Raw genomic sequence first — 18,473 nt, 5'->3', positions numbered from 1 at the left:
AGCTGTGGTCTAGTCATCAACAGAAAATTAACGGATTGAGATGGGCGAAAAATGGATTTTGGCGTGACATTTCTTGAAAGCGTGAGATTGATGCGGAAAGCTTGAGTGTCACGCCATGCGTGAGAGTTGGCAACCCTACTTTTGGTAAGTTACCGGTTTTTACATTTTCGCAATAAATAATGTTTGTCTGTTATGTTTTTTGTAGTCTACGCAGTTTTAAGGAGTGGTTATTGGTAGGTTTAGGGGTAGGAGGATTAGTGGCTCAAAATATATTTTAATGCTATATTGTTAATAAAACTGCCTACACGTCCATTAACTTACATTTTATCTTTTTTATATTCTAAAAAAATATACATGTAAAATGGGTATATTTAGGTTTGGGAATAGGGTTAAGGGATCTTACCTTTATCTATAAAATGGTAAAAGGGAAATATATTTTTGATATGGAATATACGTAAAAAGTAAACGTTTTGCAGCTTTAAAATCGCAATAATGTTACGTTTAAATGTTGCAGATACGTCCATATCATACCTTTCAACATCCATCCAAACGTTCCAAAAATATGTTTTCTATTCTTGAATATAATACCTACGTATTAACAATAAGACCAGGTTGGTTCACCAGTCAATTCAGTTAACCATCAGCAGCTTTTAAGTGAATAGAGAGCGTATCAATTGTGACCACAAAACTTATGAGAGCAGCTCCGATGGAAGACAGTGATTTACAACCTTTGGATGACATACAGCTCATATCTCCATCTATGTGAATTACCAGAACCCCACATGAAAAAACACATTTGAGACTGGCATATGTGCAGTGTAGAGTAGCGTTTGTGACAGACAACTCACTGTCCACTGTGAGATTTAAAAAGAAAGTATTTGGCAGCTGTGGAATAATGTGGCATAATGACAATTGTAATTTAGCCGTTTCATCTTTTTTTTTTTATATTTAGTCTAAGTTCACAATGAATTCCTAATTATAGTTTTCTTCCTTTGATTGCGTGATGACAAAGGGAAGAAACACAACTGTGGTTTGATCATACACATGATAATAGGACCATCTGTGTATATTCCTAAGGATTTATTATTATTATTGAGCCTTTTCCAGGGAGGTTTTGGAGTCCAATTTTTCCTTATATCTAAAAATATAGTGCACATAATCATGTATGTAATCATGACCAGATGCTTATTTTTTTATATAGATATATTATGTGCATATGCACTTTAAGACGAAAATGTACTCTCTGTTATTGCATGATTCGTGTCTACGACTATCTCAGTTCCATCTGGGATGAGCTCTGCCATGGGGACTGTGAAATCACATGGAAATCCAGATGAATAATAAAGTGACTTGCAGAGTGGTTTTGTATTATGCCAGGAATGTTCTTGCCATTTTCAGATATTTTCGGGGGACTGGAAGAGGAGATATCACAAAATTGAACACCCCTTATTAGTATTGAACATTAATCACATTTGCATAAAACATGTCTTCGGCGTTGTCTCCTGTAGACCAGAGGCTAAACATAAAACTAGTTTTCTGTTGGCTGTTGGATTATTTAGTGAAATGTTCTTTTTGTTGATTTTTGAAGCTTTGTTAAAGGTGCAGTGTGTGATTTTAAGCGAGATCACAATCTTTTAACAATTGTGCAGCTCTAATTTATGCTCATTTAATGTGTTTGAATGCGATCCGTTCTATAAAAATACATAAACTTTGAAGAATTTCTGGTAACCTTGAATATTACATGATATTTTAGTGATTCATAGTTTTCAATTTATACCACAACTGTACTGTAACACCACTCTTTCTTTATTATTTGTTTCAAACAATCAACCAAAAAATGAATATGTGTATATAAGTAATAGTAATAATAATAATACCAAAACAACAACAACAAAAAATAAAAATTTGTTTGAGAAGGAGCAGGCAGAAGCAATTAACTTATTTAAACCTGCCCATATTTAACAAAAAATAATAATATTACCAAACAAATAAATGATTTAACTCTGATGATGACATATCCAAACTCTATGCTCTACCTCATAATGTGGTGATTTCTTTGTTCTATTCTTCTGTGATTATTGAAAAAATCACCCCATTTATTATGAATTCTCATATTGTGTTGACATCACTCCTTGAGATGAACCTATTAAGAACCATTAATGCAGCTCTAATACTCAATATCGACAGAACGATAAGCTTTAAAATGTGCTAAAGAGCCTTTCTGTCTAACAAAGGGGAATCATTCCTTCCTGGGGTGAAGTGGAAGTATAAATGGACTATTTTTCAATTTGAAAGTCTCTCTTTTTCTGCAATGTGAGCAATTAAGTTGAACTCTTGTGGAAGTCACTCACAGCACTCACCGCAGCCTTCGGCAGAAAGAGATCTCGAAAATACTCTTGTCCGTTCCTTCTCATTTTTCATTTTCCCTTTTACCCCTTGTCACCCTGGTAACATGAATATTCACAAAACACTATGGCACGCTATGTCTTGATCCAAGTTAATATCTAAAAATGCATTCACACAAGATTATAGTGTACAAATGGCCTAAAGAAAATATATGTGCTTGAAAACACAATATATTAGCCTCTTAAAGACACATTATGTAAGAATTGTACCTTAATATAACAGCTTCAAAATCATTTTGGTGGTAAACAAATTCATAGTAGGGCGAATCATCCTGGTAGTAATCTCGCGAGAATCACCACGTGCTTTACGGCAACGACGTCACACACCAACAACAACATATGAAGCATTAAGACACTTGGACGCATTTCAGGCGTGATACTTGACGATGGAAAATCGTGCAGATTTAAAAAAAAAAGTGCAGATTAAGGGTCAGAAATATTATAATAAGATCCCCTTATACGTCAGAATGGGGGCGGAATCTGATTGGCTTTTTTTTTTTTTTTTTGACATGCTTGCAGAGAAAGGCTTACCAAAACAAAGTTATTGGGTTGTCACTTTTCACGTTTGCTTGGGTTGGTAGATGCACAGTGGACCCAATAGCACTTAAAGGTGCTTTATGTAACTTTTATTCTAAAATGAATCCTTTTTTTATTGCCTGTGTTTGAAGGGGTTGTAATCACACATTACAATGATCCACTTGTTGGGTTTTGCTATTACCTCTGAAGGCCAGAGGTAATAGCAAAAGTGAAGACTTCTAAGTGAAGACTGTTGAGAATAGGGCACCTACTATAAAATAATATTGTGTGCCTCGTTCTGTGATAAGAAGCCACATCAGATAACAGAAGGCAATTTCAAACCCTCAACTGATGATATGAAGTAAGTAAAAACATGTTATTAAACATTGTCTTTGGTTGGACAACAGGTTTATGAACGCTTCGTATTACAAGTTAAGGATAATGTTTGACACTTGTTCCTTTCTCAAATACACCTTTTAAGCGAATCAAATTCACAATGCTTTCAGAGATGAAGCAGCATTTACTACTGATCACAGAGCCGTTGTTTTCTAATACGCTGTTATAACACAGTCTCATCCCAAAAAGTGATATAACTGACGTCTTGGGACGTCTTTTGACCATACGTCAATATCCGCCTTTTTAGGGCCCCCTTAAACGTCGGTAGATGGCGATCCCGGGCCGTCATACAACTGACGCTTTACCTTTAACGTCAGTTAGGTGACTGGTTAGGTTTAGGGTTAGGTTTAGGTCTGTGGTAGAGTTAGGATCCCATAACCTCATCTACCGACGTTTAAGGGGGCCCTAAAAAGGCGAATATTGACGTATGGTCAAAAGACGTCCCAAAACGTCAGTTATATGACGTCTTGGGATGAGACCGGGTTGGCTGTTAATTAGAAATTGTGTTGCTCTTTCATAATCACAATATGCCAAATTACAATTTCGGTTAGATTTCCGATTAGCCTAATATTTAACATTCCTGGGAGAAGAAAGACCACAGAAGTAAAGTTCGTTTTGCCCTTTTTAGATGAATAAAAACGGTCTCTAAAAGGGATATTATGACAGGAAAATAGGCCTTAATGGCCTCCTCCTCTGATGGGTTTCATTGCACATTTCTTTGAACTTTGAATCTTTTATGGGTCAATCTCCCTCAAACATTTTTATTGGAATTTATTTTCTTTCTGCTGAGTGAGGGTGTTGTATAAAAACTGTCAGTTTCTTTTTAGGGAGTGATGGAGACAGATTTCACTTAAACACAATGCTTAATGACTCATTAATGCGGTCAGCCATTGAAAATTGATGAGATCCCGATTAGCTCCGTTAATGGGCATGCCTTTAAAACCAAACTGTCCTTTTCATGATGCATCCACATTCCTAGGGCCGCTTATTTTTAGATCAATAATGCGTTTAAACCATCAAGATTGACAGCGATCATTAAAATAATAAGGAATGTGGATATTTGATATGAGGCGCTCCTTGTGACTGCTTTTCGTGGAGGCTAATTGTCTGAGGCTGAACAAGGCAAGCTGCCCTGACAAGCTAAGCATCACCACAATGCCAAATCAATGGGGACTCTACCTTCCAGAAAGTGTTTTTACCCTCATGTTCTATTGAGATCGACTTTACTGCTTTTGCCTGGGGTCCTAGAGACCATTAATCTCTTATTTTTTTCAGTTCAAATTATTTTTATTTGCTCATCTGTCCTCATGAAATCTCAGCAGAAAGATATTATTGAAGGTTTGCCTTTTTGTTGCATCACAAAATAGACATGGAGATGTCAGAAATGTGACTGGCATCCATTTTGGTTGTATGACATCTGTTTAGGGTCGATTTAATCTCAGCAAAAATACAATAAATCAAAATAAAGAAATGTGTAGAGTGAAACCTCTGAGAACAGAAATGTAAATTGCATGTTGGTATATGCTGACATATTTTTCTGCTGAACTTCCATAGTTGGAGACTCTCAAATGGCTGCCGTGTTTCCTGGTAATACAAGGCTGTTGGAGTTTGTTATGGATGTCTAAAACGGATTTAAAAGCAGACTTGATGTGTCAGTGTTACAGTCACAATTGGACTGAGAGTCATTGCTTTGAGTTGTCCATTAGGAACATTTCCAGGATTGTAGAGAACGCTTATAGGAGCTTGTCAAAGTGCTCTGCCACTTCCTGTCACTTTTCATTTACATCATATTTATTTATTTTGGCGGACTGCATGACCAAAGCTACTTCCAATTACTGTATAAAATTTGTGGCTGATACAAATACTAGTGGAGGTTACAATGAAGAAACAGTGTCACAAAACAATAACCTTGATTTTGTGGTCATGCTGCTGAGATATATAGTTGACTTGAAGTAAGTTATCCAGTAGTCTCGCTTGTGACAAAATCTCATCCCCATTGCAGCTTAATCTTGGCAGAATTGGTAAATAATGATAATAATTCCAATGTGACCACCCGCTAAGAACAGACTATCCTATAAAGCATGATGAAATACAGTGTGATTTGTCATTAGTACATTTCTACCAGTTATTGGCCAGTTTTAAAATAAGATTCCTACTTATCAGCATTTCAAAGCTATAAAGATGAGATGTAAGACTCACAAAGGTCATTTTTGTGAACGAGTTTGATTGAAGATATCTCAATTTTCATTCTGTTTTTAGAAATTAACATAACAAAGTAAGTTTTTAATACGAGTAATAGGTTGTTTCTTCAACCTTGGGCACTTTAATCTCTCAGGGGTTGGTTTTATCTTTTTTTTATTATTTTATTTTTACAACTTTATATTATATGAAGGTCACATTAAAACTGTCTTGGAAACTTTTTACCATGCTTTCTTGTAATGGGGGCAATTGTGGCCTAATATTTGGAGAGTCAGACGGGTAACCCAAAGGTTGCGGGTTTGATTCTCAACACTGGCAAGAAATGAGTGAGGTGCCCTTGAGCAAGCATGTGTGTTTATATATATATATAGACTGCTATTATACTCAATTTGAGATGTTATAGCAATGAAAGTGCAGTGGAAATGAAGGAATTCTATACATGTATAATCTACTTCTGGAGATGGAAGTAAACTGTGTTTAAAAATAAACTCAGTTAAATGAGTAGTTCACTTTTCAAAAAACTTTTGCTGATTATTTACTCACCCCCATGTCATCCAAGATGTCCATGTCATTCTTTCTTCAGTCGAAAATAAATTAAGGTTTTTGATGAAAATATTCCAGCATTTTTCTCCATATAATGCACTTCAGGGGGAACCAAACAGTTCAAGGTCCAAAAGACAACTTCAGTACGAACTGCAAACTTTTCAAAGGGATTTAAACGATTCCAGGCGAAGAATAAGGGTCAAATACCATCATGATGTAAACGAAATGAACGAAATGAACGAATTGACTCGGAAAAAGATTTGTTCATTTTGGTAAACGAGTTCGAACAGGAGAGGCACGAACGCGCATTGCAGAACAGAGCAAGGCGACCATTTTTTTATAAAACTTGAACTTTGTTATTTTTTTTTAAATGAGCGATCGTTTCGCTTGATAAGACCCTTATTCATCGTCTGGAATCGTTTAAATCCCTTTGAACATTTAGCAGTTTGTACTAAAAGTGTCTTTTGGACCTTGAACCGTTTGGTTCCCACTGAAGTCCATTATATGGAGAAAAATGCTGGAATGTTTTCATTAAAAATCTTAAATTTTTTTTCTTTCTTTTTTAAAGAGAACTAGCTACTCCTTTAAAACAAATTTCCAAAAAAGTGCCCAGGGTTGAAGGAACACTCAATGATTTTTGTTGTACATCCCTAGTAAAAATATTTGAGATGCATTTATTTTATGCTAAGTATACTATAAATTAGGGCTGTCAAACAATTAATCACGATTAATCACATCCAAAATAATACTTTATACTTTATGTACTTTAGCTATCCAGAAAAAGTGCTGAGGTCCAACTAAATATATTCTTCAGTATATTTGATTTAGCTAAAGTGGAACTACTACAAGTACACTTTAGGTACACTTTTAATATCTTGCATTTAAAGACATACACATACTAATAGTGATATTAAACAAATTTTAGGCTTACTATTTAGAAATGTGCATTGTGCAATAAACAATCAATAAGTACTCCAAATAAAGTTTCATTATAATATTCAATGTTCATTAACATATTTTGTAGTATACTTAGTATGAAATAAATGGACTTTAAATACATTTTAGTATACAGTTTTTCTTTTCATTAGGGATTATATTCTAGAGCAGTTTCAGATTTCATAACCTGAACCTAAAGAATGGCAGATTTGATTATGTTTTCTATGAGAAGAGACACATTAATTAATTTCCTAGTCACTAATTGCAATAAGCCAATGAACAAATGTGTCATGCATTTAGTTAATTGATTTAATTTACTTACTGTAATTAATAGTAAGTGACTCTGCTGTTCTCTTGTAAATTGATAGTGAGTACATTTATTGGAAAGCATGGCATCATAGCCACATTTTGAATAACGTAGTCTCTGCTTTGCTCGCTGTTTACGGTACGTGGACCATTTCGAATAGATGCTTAACAAGAGAGAGACACATATTTTGGTCAGAGGAGGAATGCCACAATAAAAACCATATTGGATATTTTATTACCATCAGAGTGGCACTTCAGTCAGGCCTGAAAAAGCCTCTTGTGAATGTTCTCCTGCATTAAGGCACTGACCGGGCTGCCTTGAACTCTGGTGAATTTTTACTTTAAAATGAAATCTCATTGAATCTTGTGATAATGCTTTATTCTTGCAGCCAAATCTTGCTCAGTCAAGGGCATTTGAGTTGCAACCTCACTGTTCTGGCAGGGAGAAGAAAGATTCATCTTCACAGCATCCAATATGGTTCCAGGCCGAGCTGATTAGCCGTTTAATAAAACGTCTAGATGAGTTTAGCACTGATGTGCGCTCGTATGCAGCGCGGCTGAAGATATTGGACTTGCCCTCCCACTGTGTCCTTTTCAAAAGAACAGTTACAGCGGCTCCTTTGAGATGGGCACTTCCTCCTGTCTGCCTCGTCAGGAGCAGCGGAATCTTATTAGAGATGCATTTTGTCAAAAGACCGCCGCCTCTGCTTTTCTTCACACTCTCTTTTTCTGCATGGAGAGAAAACGATATGGAAATTGATTTTTGCTTCTCATTGCATCCAACATATTAATATTGTGCATGGCAAATGTTCCCCTTGCAAAAGCCAAATTTCCGACTGAAGCGCACCTGATCAATAATTTTCACACAGTGCAAAGTGAACTCAAGGCCTGTGAAAGTACGGAGATGCATTCCAAGCGGAGCCTCTGAGGTATTCTGTGGTCAGCGTAGCATGTGGTGTGCTTCAGAAAAACCATCGTTTACATGCACATGAAAAGAAGGTGCATAAAATGTGGGCTTTTGAACATTGTAAGGGTAGTCTCTTCACTGTGTGTCCGGGACGTGCAGAGAGTCCAACCGGCCAAACTTTTCAGCATTTATTTGATCTAAATACAGAAAAAAACTGTAATATTGTGAAATATTACTACCGTTTGAAATAATTGTTTTCTATTATAATAGAATTATAACCTTTGACACTTTTTTTTCCAGGATTCTTAGTGGAAAAAAGAACAGCATCTATTTAAAATATAAATATTTTGTATATAAATATATTTTGGGGTCAGTAATTTTCTTTCTTTCTTTCTTTTAAAGAATTTAATACTTTTATTAAGCAAGGATGTGCTAAATTGATAAAGTGACAACAAAGATTTAATGTTGTTCTGTTTAATTTTTATTCAACAATGAATCCTGAAAATAAGTGTGTGTGTATATATATATATATATATATATATATATATATATATATATATATATATTTTTTTTTTTTTTTAAAAAACATTAAAATAGAAGTGTCCAGATATTTGACCAGTAGTTATATACTGTTGCATAATTGTCTATGCTAGAATAATTTTGTTTACAGCATAATAAACAGTGTATCAATTTACATAGACAAAATACAAGTGACTTGAATAAGCAACTAGTATTACTTGCCAATTATGCTACTTTTGGTGCTAGTTGTGTGCAGTGCTTTGTAGTCAATTAACATCCAATGATTCAACGACGCAAAATCAGATCGCTTCATAATTGTAAATTCGTCTGTTCATAATTTTCATGTGAATTTATGAATGACCTGGAAATTACCGCTCCACTTCACATTGTCCAATGAAATTTGAACTTGTTGTGCCAGATGACGATTGGTCGGTGTATTACCCATGACAAACAGGCTTCAGTGAATTATGTAATATTTTAAAATATGTGATATGTTGATTTTTAATTGAATTGACACACTAACTTTACCTTTTATTTTTGAAAAAAAAAGGGTAAAAAAAATTGCACTCGAGCCATATAGGCCTAACGTTATTCACTGAAAGAACCATATTTGGATCAAGATCATCGGTTCCCAATCAGACTGTGGAATAAGTTATATGTGTATAGGGTTATAGACTGCGACCATTTTTTGAGAATGTGTGAGATTTTATATGGTCTCATACGTGCGAGTGGACACTCGCGCAACAGAACACCGTTGTATCAGCTGCTGCGGTCCGTAACTTATGTTCAAAATGAACGAGTAGGCTAAATCATGAATCCATTTCCCAAACCGTGTTTTTGACTTATGCTGAACCACTACGGTACGTCTATAATAAGTGTTTATATTCTGACTATTTTATCCCGGGGTCGACTCGGATGCGGAGTTGCCCAGTACCTGCGTGACTCGCCACAGACATTAATAGTGAGAAGTAGCTCCAGCTACAGTGTTCTTCCGCAAGACACATGTAGTTTATTTATTGGTGAAACAAGCCAATTACGAATTCACGAATTAAGGCATATGAAAATGAAAATGTCTCACGAAACAGCGTGCCCTGCTCGAAATCGCTCGACTGAGGAAAAATTACAGATTAAAATTACTGTCCAAAATCCATGAAAATCTTGAAATTTGGCAATGATAATTAATATATTATTTATGCTGCAACCCAGAAAGCCTTTGCTAGCTTTGGTCCAATAAAACCACTATTCATCAGCATGCATTGATTAATCCCATGGCATGTAGCAAAAAAAAAGAAAAAAGAAAAAAGTGCGACCAAATCAAATGCTGGTGCGACCAACTAAGAAAGTTGGTAGCATCAGTGCAACCAGTGGAAAAGTTAGTCTGGAGCCCTGGTGTACACCAGTGCATTTTCACTTTAAAACGCTATGGTTGCGCCTGCAGTTCAACAGAGTTTTCAACCCTCGAAAACGGAGACTGACTTCTTAAGTGAGTCGAAGTAAGTCTGAAGCAAGACAGTTACATGCAAGTGACACAACCCACAGCAACGCTTTATGGCAACGACACCTCCGACTGACAGAAACGTTAAAAGAAACGTGAATTTAGGGTACTGGTCTTGTACACATTGTCCTGTTAATTATAATACGGTATATTATTGTTTTATCATGATATTATCATCAATATTTGTTTGATAAGGGCGCTTTTGATTGATTTTGAAAAAGCGCAGGGGCTCGAGCACCTAAACCGGTACAGTTTTAAAAGTAACAATTTGGCTCCGGTATCCAAAAAAAACCACACGATACCCAGCCCTAGGTACTCACCAACGCTGCTGTCTTCCTGTCTTTATCCATCAGCCTGTGTCCATATGGCTTGTAGCCTATTCCATGCTGAACATTAATGGCCTATAGTTTTCTATGGCCCTACATTGGCTGGCCTCTGCAAGCTCCTCATTAAATGATATGAATGGCATATCTGTCAGGCCTCATATTCTTTTGGCTGTTGAGGGAAAATATGTGCTACCATTTGGCACCCAGTACGGGCTCACCAAGGCACCCATTTTGAGGTGCAAAGAAATAAAAAACTGTTTTCTGAATGCCAGGTCGCTCTCTCAGAATGCTAGCACCTCTGCTAACGCTTGTCAGTCCTGTTCGGAGGTGTCAACAGCTGTTCACCAGCCTGGACGGCTCACCTTTACTTTTTCCTCCTCCAACGCCAGGCCATGCTTCGCATGACAGTGATTGGCAGACTGATATTTATGTGTGCTTTCAAACCCTTGACATCTAAACAACATGAATCTAATGGTGCAAGTGCAAAGTTATTTCCTAGGGAAATGGTGGAAGAGGGTTCTTCATTCCTCTGATTTGGCAAGTGAACATACCCATAAAATCAGATCTTCAATCAAATTGAAGCCGTTTAAGAGATGTTGTGTGTGTCGTTGTGATTTTCCTGCTGTTTTTCATTACATATCCCTTTCGGCACTGAGTTACATAAACTGAATGTTGATGATTAGATGTGGCTTTATTTTCCAAATGCATTTATGCACAGTTCTTGCTAACCTCTGTCTGTTTTTCATCATTGTTCCGCATTACCACGCTGAGTCTAGCCTAGTAGAGATGCTATAATGTGGGAGTCTGAACTGCATCATAACCCGAACGGCTGATTGTCATTGTTTTCTTCTCTAATTTAAAGAGATAGTTCAACTAAAAATAAAAATGATGTCATGTCATTCCAAACACATATGACTTCTGTGGAACACAAAGGTGAATATTTTACAAAGTACGATTCTGGGTAAATTGAGAATCATGATATTTTGGTTTAAAATAGAAATCACGATTTTTAATAGATAACTACTTTTTTTTTGTTTGTTTTTTAAATAATGTTTTAATTATCTAAATGTTCAACTTGAAGCATTGCTGTGTTGATGGATTGGTGTATGACATCAGTTTTGGAACGCTCTTGCGGTAATTTGATGTCATTGGTCCGCGCAGTGCCGCTTCATGTCGAACACTCCTAAAGACTTGTTTTATTACTGGACGAATCAGTGTTTTTGAACCAATCTCTTGAATGAATGATTCAATGACAAATACATTTTTTTAACAGTCTTTTGACACCACTTAATGGTGTAACAATGTAATTGATACAATCTTGATTTGAAGCATCTATTTACTTTCAAAAGCTACTGTAGATGCCAGTTATACCCAAACTATAAAGTTTTATCCCAGTTATTCTAAGACAGAAATAATGATCGTGTGTGGTTCAAAAGACAGTTTATGAAGCTGTTTCATATCTATACATGACAACTGCTCTCTCTTTGTCAGTAGCGGGGCCAACGCAGATCTGAATCACTGTGGTCGTACTTGTCAAAAGTTGAATAGATATGTGGGTGTTTGAATCAAGATCGCAATCTCTTAACGATTAATCATGCAGCTCTAATATGACGGCAAGTGAAGAATTTACATTTTTGAAAGTAACCTTATAACACATTCTGAGATTTGTGGTTTACTTTGATTTTAATTTCTTACTAAAACATCTTGCACCTCATTGTATTCAGACTCTGATCTCTTACATCGTGATGGTATTCATCTGTCCACTTAAATAATCATTTAGGACAGCTCATTTTAGTTTATTTAAAATGAATGAAATGTGTAATTATGCAGATTTCATGCAGATCAAGTATTGCATGGCATGTGTGCAAGACTAGTGCAGAATAAAAAAAAAAACATATTCAAAGTAATGTAACAATAAGTGTGTGTTAACCTTTACAATGGTATTCAGTGTGAAATGAATGAATACAAAATGGAGGGAGCATGATGTAAAAAGAACGTGTCATTACATTCTACATACTTTTTATACGAAAGGTTATTAACATATTTTTCATTGTGCCTCTGTAATTATTGAACATACAGAGCTGTTATTTTTTTTTAGTCTGCTGAATGTCTTACTGATTACTTCACTGGATTCAAACACTGCACTTTTGTATGTGCTCTCACAGAAAGAAAAGCTGAGGGGTCACAACCCTTCTTATTTACAGTCAGTTTGTGTGTAAAGTTTGAGCTACACTCAATGGTGCAGTGTCTATAACACAACTCTATGGAGCACATGCTGAATGAGGCCTGGCCTGACATTGTCTTGCTTCCCAGGAAAGACGTCATCTTGATGCTATTAAATGTCTCTGTACAATCCGAAGTTATTATAGGTTTGCATTTTTAAATTAGTTTTTATTTTATTATAATTTTCAAATATCCTATACAAGTTTAGTTTTAGTTAGTTTCATTAATGTTTTTTTTTTTTGTGAACACATTTTGTATTTTGTTTTTATATATTTAGTTTAAGTTTTAGTAATGACAGTTTAGCAGTGTTAACAGAACACTTCCAGGTAAAGACATTTAGTTTAGCAATTTACTAAATGTTTACACTCAACTCTTGTGCAAACATCTTAATTATACAAATAATTTGTTATTTTTAACCAGAATAACCAGCCGATAATTAATAAAATAATTGTCTGGCAATTGTTTTGATCAAAAAACAAACAAATGCAACTTCCATTCATGGTGTATATGGAAAAAAAAAAAAAAAAAAAAAAATATATATATATATATATATATATATATGTGTGTGTGTGTGTGTGTGTGTGTGTGTGTGTGTGTGTGTGTGTGTTTGTGATTATTCTTGTATGATTATTTCTATGATTAATCCTTTCAAACATTGTCCTTGTATTGATTCATTTATGCTTTTTGTCTATTGCATCTTTTAATATCATATAGTCATATTTATACTCGTATTCATGTTTTATTCAGACCAGACATTTAGTTTACTCTGACAAAACATCTATTTGTGGGCTAGACATGCTATTTGTTTTTGTGTGTTTTTTTTTTTTTCATTTTCAGCTCAGTGTGGTGTGTGATATCTTGTTCCATTCCACATGAGATTGTTGTCTTACTCGGAATTAAAGTACAGCAGTATTTGCATAAGGTCTAGACATGATGGAAATAGTTATTTCGCCATTTCTGCTTCTTAGGCCTGGTTCACACAGAAACTTTTAAAGACGAGGGCAATGGAATGGGGAAAAAAGCACAAGGTCTTGTCTTTTAAAAGTTGAACTTACTTTTACTTGAGTCATTCACGAGACGCTACAAAAGATGCGAGCGCACCCATTCTGTTTGCACTGATGAACTGCAGTTACTGTACTCCCGAGCACATGTGGCTGTATTTTAACACAGTAGCTTGAAGGTTTCTCTTGTAATGCTGTCTGAGGGCTCAAAGGTCACACATTCAACAGAGGTCTCCTGCCTTGCCCTGCACAGACTGAGATTTCTCTGGATTCCCTGAATCTTTTCACAATATTATGTACAGTATAGAGATGGTGAAATAACTAAATACTTCACAATCTACTGTAGCATTGAGCAAGGTGATTTGTTTTGTTGGATTGACAATTATCGCTTGAAAAGTCAGAGATGCTCCTTTTACAGTACACTCAATCACAAAATTACCAATTCACCTACTTATTGTTAAACTTGGATGTTCTATAAGCTTTTCTCTTTGATTTTGCCTTGACCCAACTTTTTTTGTAGTGTGTTGCAGTCATCAAAATCAAAAACCCTTTTCAAAATACAATTAATATATTCAGTGAAAACATATGGCATCTTTTCTTTGTTCTTTTGCCTGTTAAATAAAGTTGAAAGCGAATTAACAAATCACAGATTCATTTTTTTTTACCACAAATTATAAAATAATTTTTACTTGTACAAAAACCATTTTAAATATATTTCACAGGTTAATTAATCTATTTTCCTGTTCATTCTCATAAAAATTGACTGCAGTTTTATTAACTCTGATTAACAGGTGCAGCAATGTAAAATATGCCAAAAATACAAAATAGCATTTTAAATGTCGAGCAGAGCTCTCGATTCCCATATGGAGCTGTGTGATTAGCAATAATTCTGTCTGTTCGGCCACAAACATAACTCAGCAAAAGCCAGGATGCCACCTGGTTAGTATGTTTATCAAAGGTTTTTGCATTCCCAGCTGTATATTAGCATAGGTTTGTGCAATTCTCAACATTACTTCAAGAATGCAGCCCATTTATCTTTTTATTTTCAGAGTCATTTTTATTTATATGTGCGTGACATCTAATGAAAAGCATCTATAAAGTAATATGATTGGCTAACTAAGTCTTTGTAGTATGATTGGTATTCTTTAGCCTAGTTTAAAATGGACTATTGGGATGAATTGAAGTGTGTACCGGTGTCAAGCGCGGGACAATCCAACATAGCTTATGCAATATACGTAACTATCCATAATTAATGTCCTTTTCTGCTCCAGACTCCCTCTGGTTCTGCGGTTTAGCGCCACTGGCTGAAAGGTCAACCTCAGCAAATTAGTCTTGTCATTCCACGAGACCACCTGCATGCTCCAATAGGAACATTTCAAACCACAGGTATAATGTCACTTTGAGTTATCGCCAGTTGCAGTGTAGCTCGGGGTCTTTGGCGCAAGGCTTGGCTGTCGCAGCGGAACAGAGGAAGCAAGGAACACTGAAGGAAGGTTGTCAAAAACGTTTTCACGAGAGAGCCAGAAAACGGATCTGCATCTCACCCCCCGTGTCCTTTCCTGTGAGTCCCACTTTATGATTACCCATCATCATGTGAGTCATTACCTGCTCTTGACCTGGCGGAGATAGACACTGAATGGGCTTCCGTGGTAATGGTTATGCGAATAATTAGTTTAATCATAGAATTACGCGCTCATGGGGCTTTGTCAGCCCTTGGGGACTCGCATCAAGGATTCCACTCAAGTGCAGTGAAACACAGAAGCTTCAGCACTCGACAGAAGTCTACAGAGCTGCTTTTATGTAGATCCATTCATCTTGCACAATACAGAGGCTAACGCGGGCTTTTTGTCCTACTCATTAGAGGTGCACTTACGAGCTAATGAGGGAAGAGGAGGGATGGCGGTCTTGGCATGGAGATGCACAGCGGTCACCCCATTTAAACTTGAAGAAGAGCTTGTTTTTGTGTGTTTATATTCGGCTGCACACCGTAGATCCTCTTCTACGGGGGTTAGTTGAAGCTTGTGTGTGTGGTTTCTTTCTTTTCCCCCTGTCCTAGTTTATTATGCAGAGACACGAGTAAGCTATTCGTTGGTTGCTTTCTGTGAAAAGTGTAAACACTCTGGCTCTGTGGTTCTGTCAGATCATTGCTAGTTTGTTAGTGCAGCAACATTAATGGAACCAAAAGCATCATTTTTAGGGTGGGATTATCTCTATAAAACTATGGCAGATGGATGAAGGAAAGTCGTATTGTCATCCATTGAAGGAGGGACTCAAGCAATATGGAACTGGAATATATAGATTATTTTGTTTTTCCTTAAAGGGATTCACCCAGGAAGGAAAATTCTATGATAATGTTCTCACTCTCAAACACATAAGTCTTTCGTTCATCTTCAGAACACAAATGAAGACGTTTTTAAGAAAATCCGAGGCCTTTGGAATGACATGAAAGTGAACAAATGATGACAGAATTGTTCACATTTTTAGTTGAACTAACCCTTTTAGAAAACCATCATAGACACTGCATAGCAACACCCTACCAATCAGAATACCAGTACAACTACATAGAAGTTCAATGGAAACCATACAGAACACCTGGCATCAGGGCCAGCCCTGACCAATTTGCTGCCCTAGGCAACATTTTACCTGGTGCCCCATGCATTACAGCCCATTTCACCCCAACTTTGTGTTGGTGATTATTTACATCTAGCATTCAAGTTAAAGGGACACTCCACTTTTTTTGGAAATAGGCTCATTTTACAACTCCCCCAGTGTTAAACAGTTGAGTTTTACCGTTTTCGAATCCATTCAGCCGATTTTCTGATATTTAGAAGAATATCAGTAACCAGACAGTTTCTGGTCTCATTGACTTCCATAATATTTCCTACTATGGAAGTCAATGAGACCAGAAACTGTCTGGTTACTGATATTCTTCAAAATATCAGAAAATCGGCTGAATGGATTCAAAAACGGTAAACGGTGTTTAACTCTGGGGGAGTTGTAAAATGAGCCTATTTCCAAAAAAAGTGGAGTATCCCTTTAAGTCCCCTTTATTTTTATATAGCGCTTTTTAGCCTACAATACTTTTATTTCAAGACAGCTTTACAGTTGTTGGAGCCATAAGGCTATTAATAATGTTACTTAATGTCATGGTTGTATGTAACTACTGTCTGCACTCCCCCCTGTGGTAAGGGGAAGTAATTGAAACCCTTTTTGGGGACTTCCTGAAGGTAGCCATCTTAAACAGGAAGTGATGTGGCAAGGGCAGAGGGAATCAGTGGATGGTAGTAATGCAACTATTTGCATGCCAACTGCCGTAAAACACCAAGGCAGAATAAGGAAGAAGAATAAGGTCAGAAGGGAAGAGAGACAGTTTTTTGACCTACACAGCACAGAGTTTTGTCTTCAAGTTTTCACCTTTTTGTTACAATAAAACTCAAGTCTTGTTAAAACAGATGTAGCGTCAAATATACTTTCCTTCACGGAAGTGGCTTAAGAAGGAAAGAAGCCACGACATTAAGTCAAAGAACTCCCAAGACGGATATGCAGGCATACGTTAGGCCCAATCAAGGCCTACATCTCGAATGATCAAGCCATGAGCGACGCGTATCGACAGCTTTGAAAGGATTCCTGAAATTCATCCAATGCGTGAGTAAACAAGAGTGAACTTATTTCTAAAAGCTGTGGTTGAGAATTTCGGCTTTGATCAAAGCATGGTCCAAGAAGCTGATGCTTATCTGTACATTGTGGCCTGCTGATTCTATGGAAAGCTGGATACTTGATTGTGCTTGTTTGTGTCAAACATGGCTGATGAAATGTCCAAATTTGTTCTATGCGTAGGGGAAAGCTTGGTGTGTGCACACGTAGGATGAATGAAGTAAAGGCATTGCTTGCTGAGGGTTGTGATGTGGAATCAATAAAACAGGAAAATAATGCAACAAAGTGTGCTTCTCCTGTATAGCAGATCAAGATAAAATTGCGTCATAATCCAGTTAAAGTATGTTCAGTGATGGCTTATTTTGTTATGGCTTATTTGAAAAGTAATAAAAAATAATTATTTATATATAGCCCCTCTGGATAAAACGGTGATGTCATGCATAAACTATTCATTGGGCACTAGTAAAAGTGTTTGTTTGAGAGTTGATGGCAGAAATCTTCCACTAAATTGTGGCACGCTTCATGTTTTAAACATGAATGAAACTGCGAAATGTCTCGCATAAAACATTGCTACTTTTAATAAACATGTAGCCTATAAATATCGTTAATAATTTTGGCAAATAAATAAACAAAATGCTATATATCCCCCCCCAAAACTGCACAACTGTGCTGTAAAACATTAAATAATAAAAGTGATAGTAAATGTGTCAAAAAGAAAATAAAAAACTGATGTGATTGTTACAAATCGCATTGTCTGGGGGCTCTGAAGTACTCAGAACTAATGTTAGCATAAAGTTATAAGGTACTGTAAAAAGGCCATTAAATTATAGTACCTTACTACTATGCAATTAGATAAACTGTTCATTCATTAGGCTACATCACTTTACCTCTGTCTTTAGCCCCTTGTATCCTCTTCTCTTCTTTTTGGCAATGTATCTATCGCAGGCTATAATACTAATTTGAATGTGTCATGAAAAGTCGGCCATCCGTCACAATGAGTTAACTTTCACAGTGTCTAGACCTGGTGCGAGCTGCCAGGCCCGTTTC

The 18,473-nt window shown here is 36.3% G+C and overlaps 1 protein-coding gene across 6 annotated transcripts in view; it reads left to right on the top strand.

Annotated features, from left to right (window-relative positions):
* igsf21a (immunoglobin superfamily, member 21a) overlaps nt 1–18,473 on the top strand; it is a 311,041-nt gene that overhangs the window by 129,430 nt on the left and 163,138 nt on the right. Inside the window, exon 1 of one of the 6 annotated variants that reach the window (XM_089125331.1) lies at nt 17,057–17,417. The exons of the other annotated variants lie outside the window; for them this stretch is intronic. Coding sequence (XP_088981457.1) covers nt 17,414–17,417 — 4 coding nt within the window. The 5' untranslated portion in view covers nt 17,057–17,413. Of the gene's footprint in view, nt 1–17,056; nt 17,418–18,473 lie in introns of those variants that run through there. 6 annotated transcript variants of the gene reach the window in all.

This window comes from Pimephales promelas, chromosome 21 (assembly GCF_988280905.1).
Source record: "Pimephales promelas chromosome 21, fPimPro1.hap1.1, whole genome shotgun sequence".
Lineage (NCBI taxonomy): Eukaryota > Metazoa > Chordata > Actinopteri > Cypriniformes > Leuciscidae > Pimephales > Pimephales promelas.
Note: the sequence above shows the minus strand (reverse complement) of the source record. Positions and strands in the feature narration are given on the sequence as shown.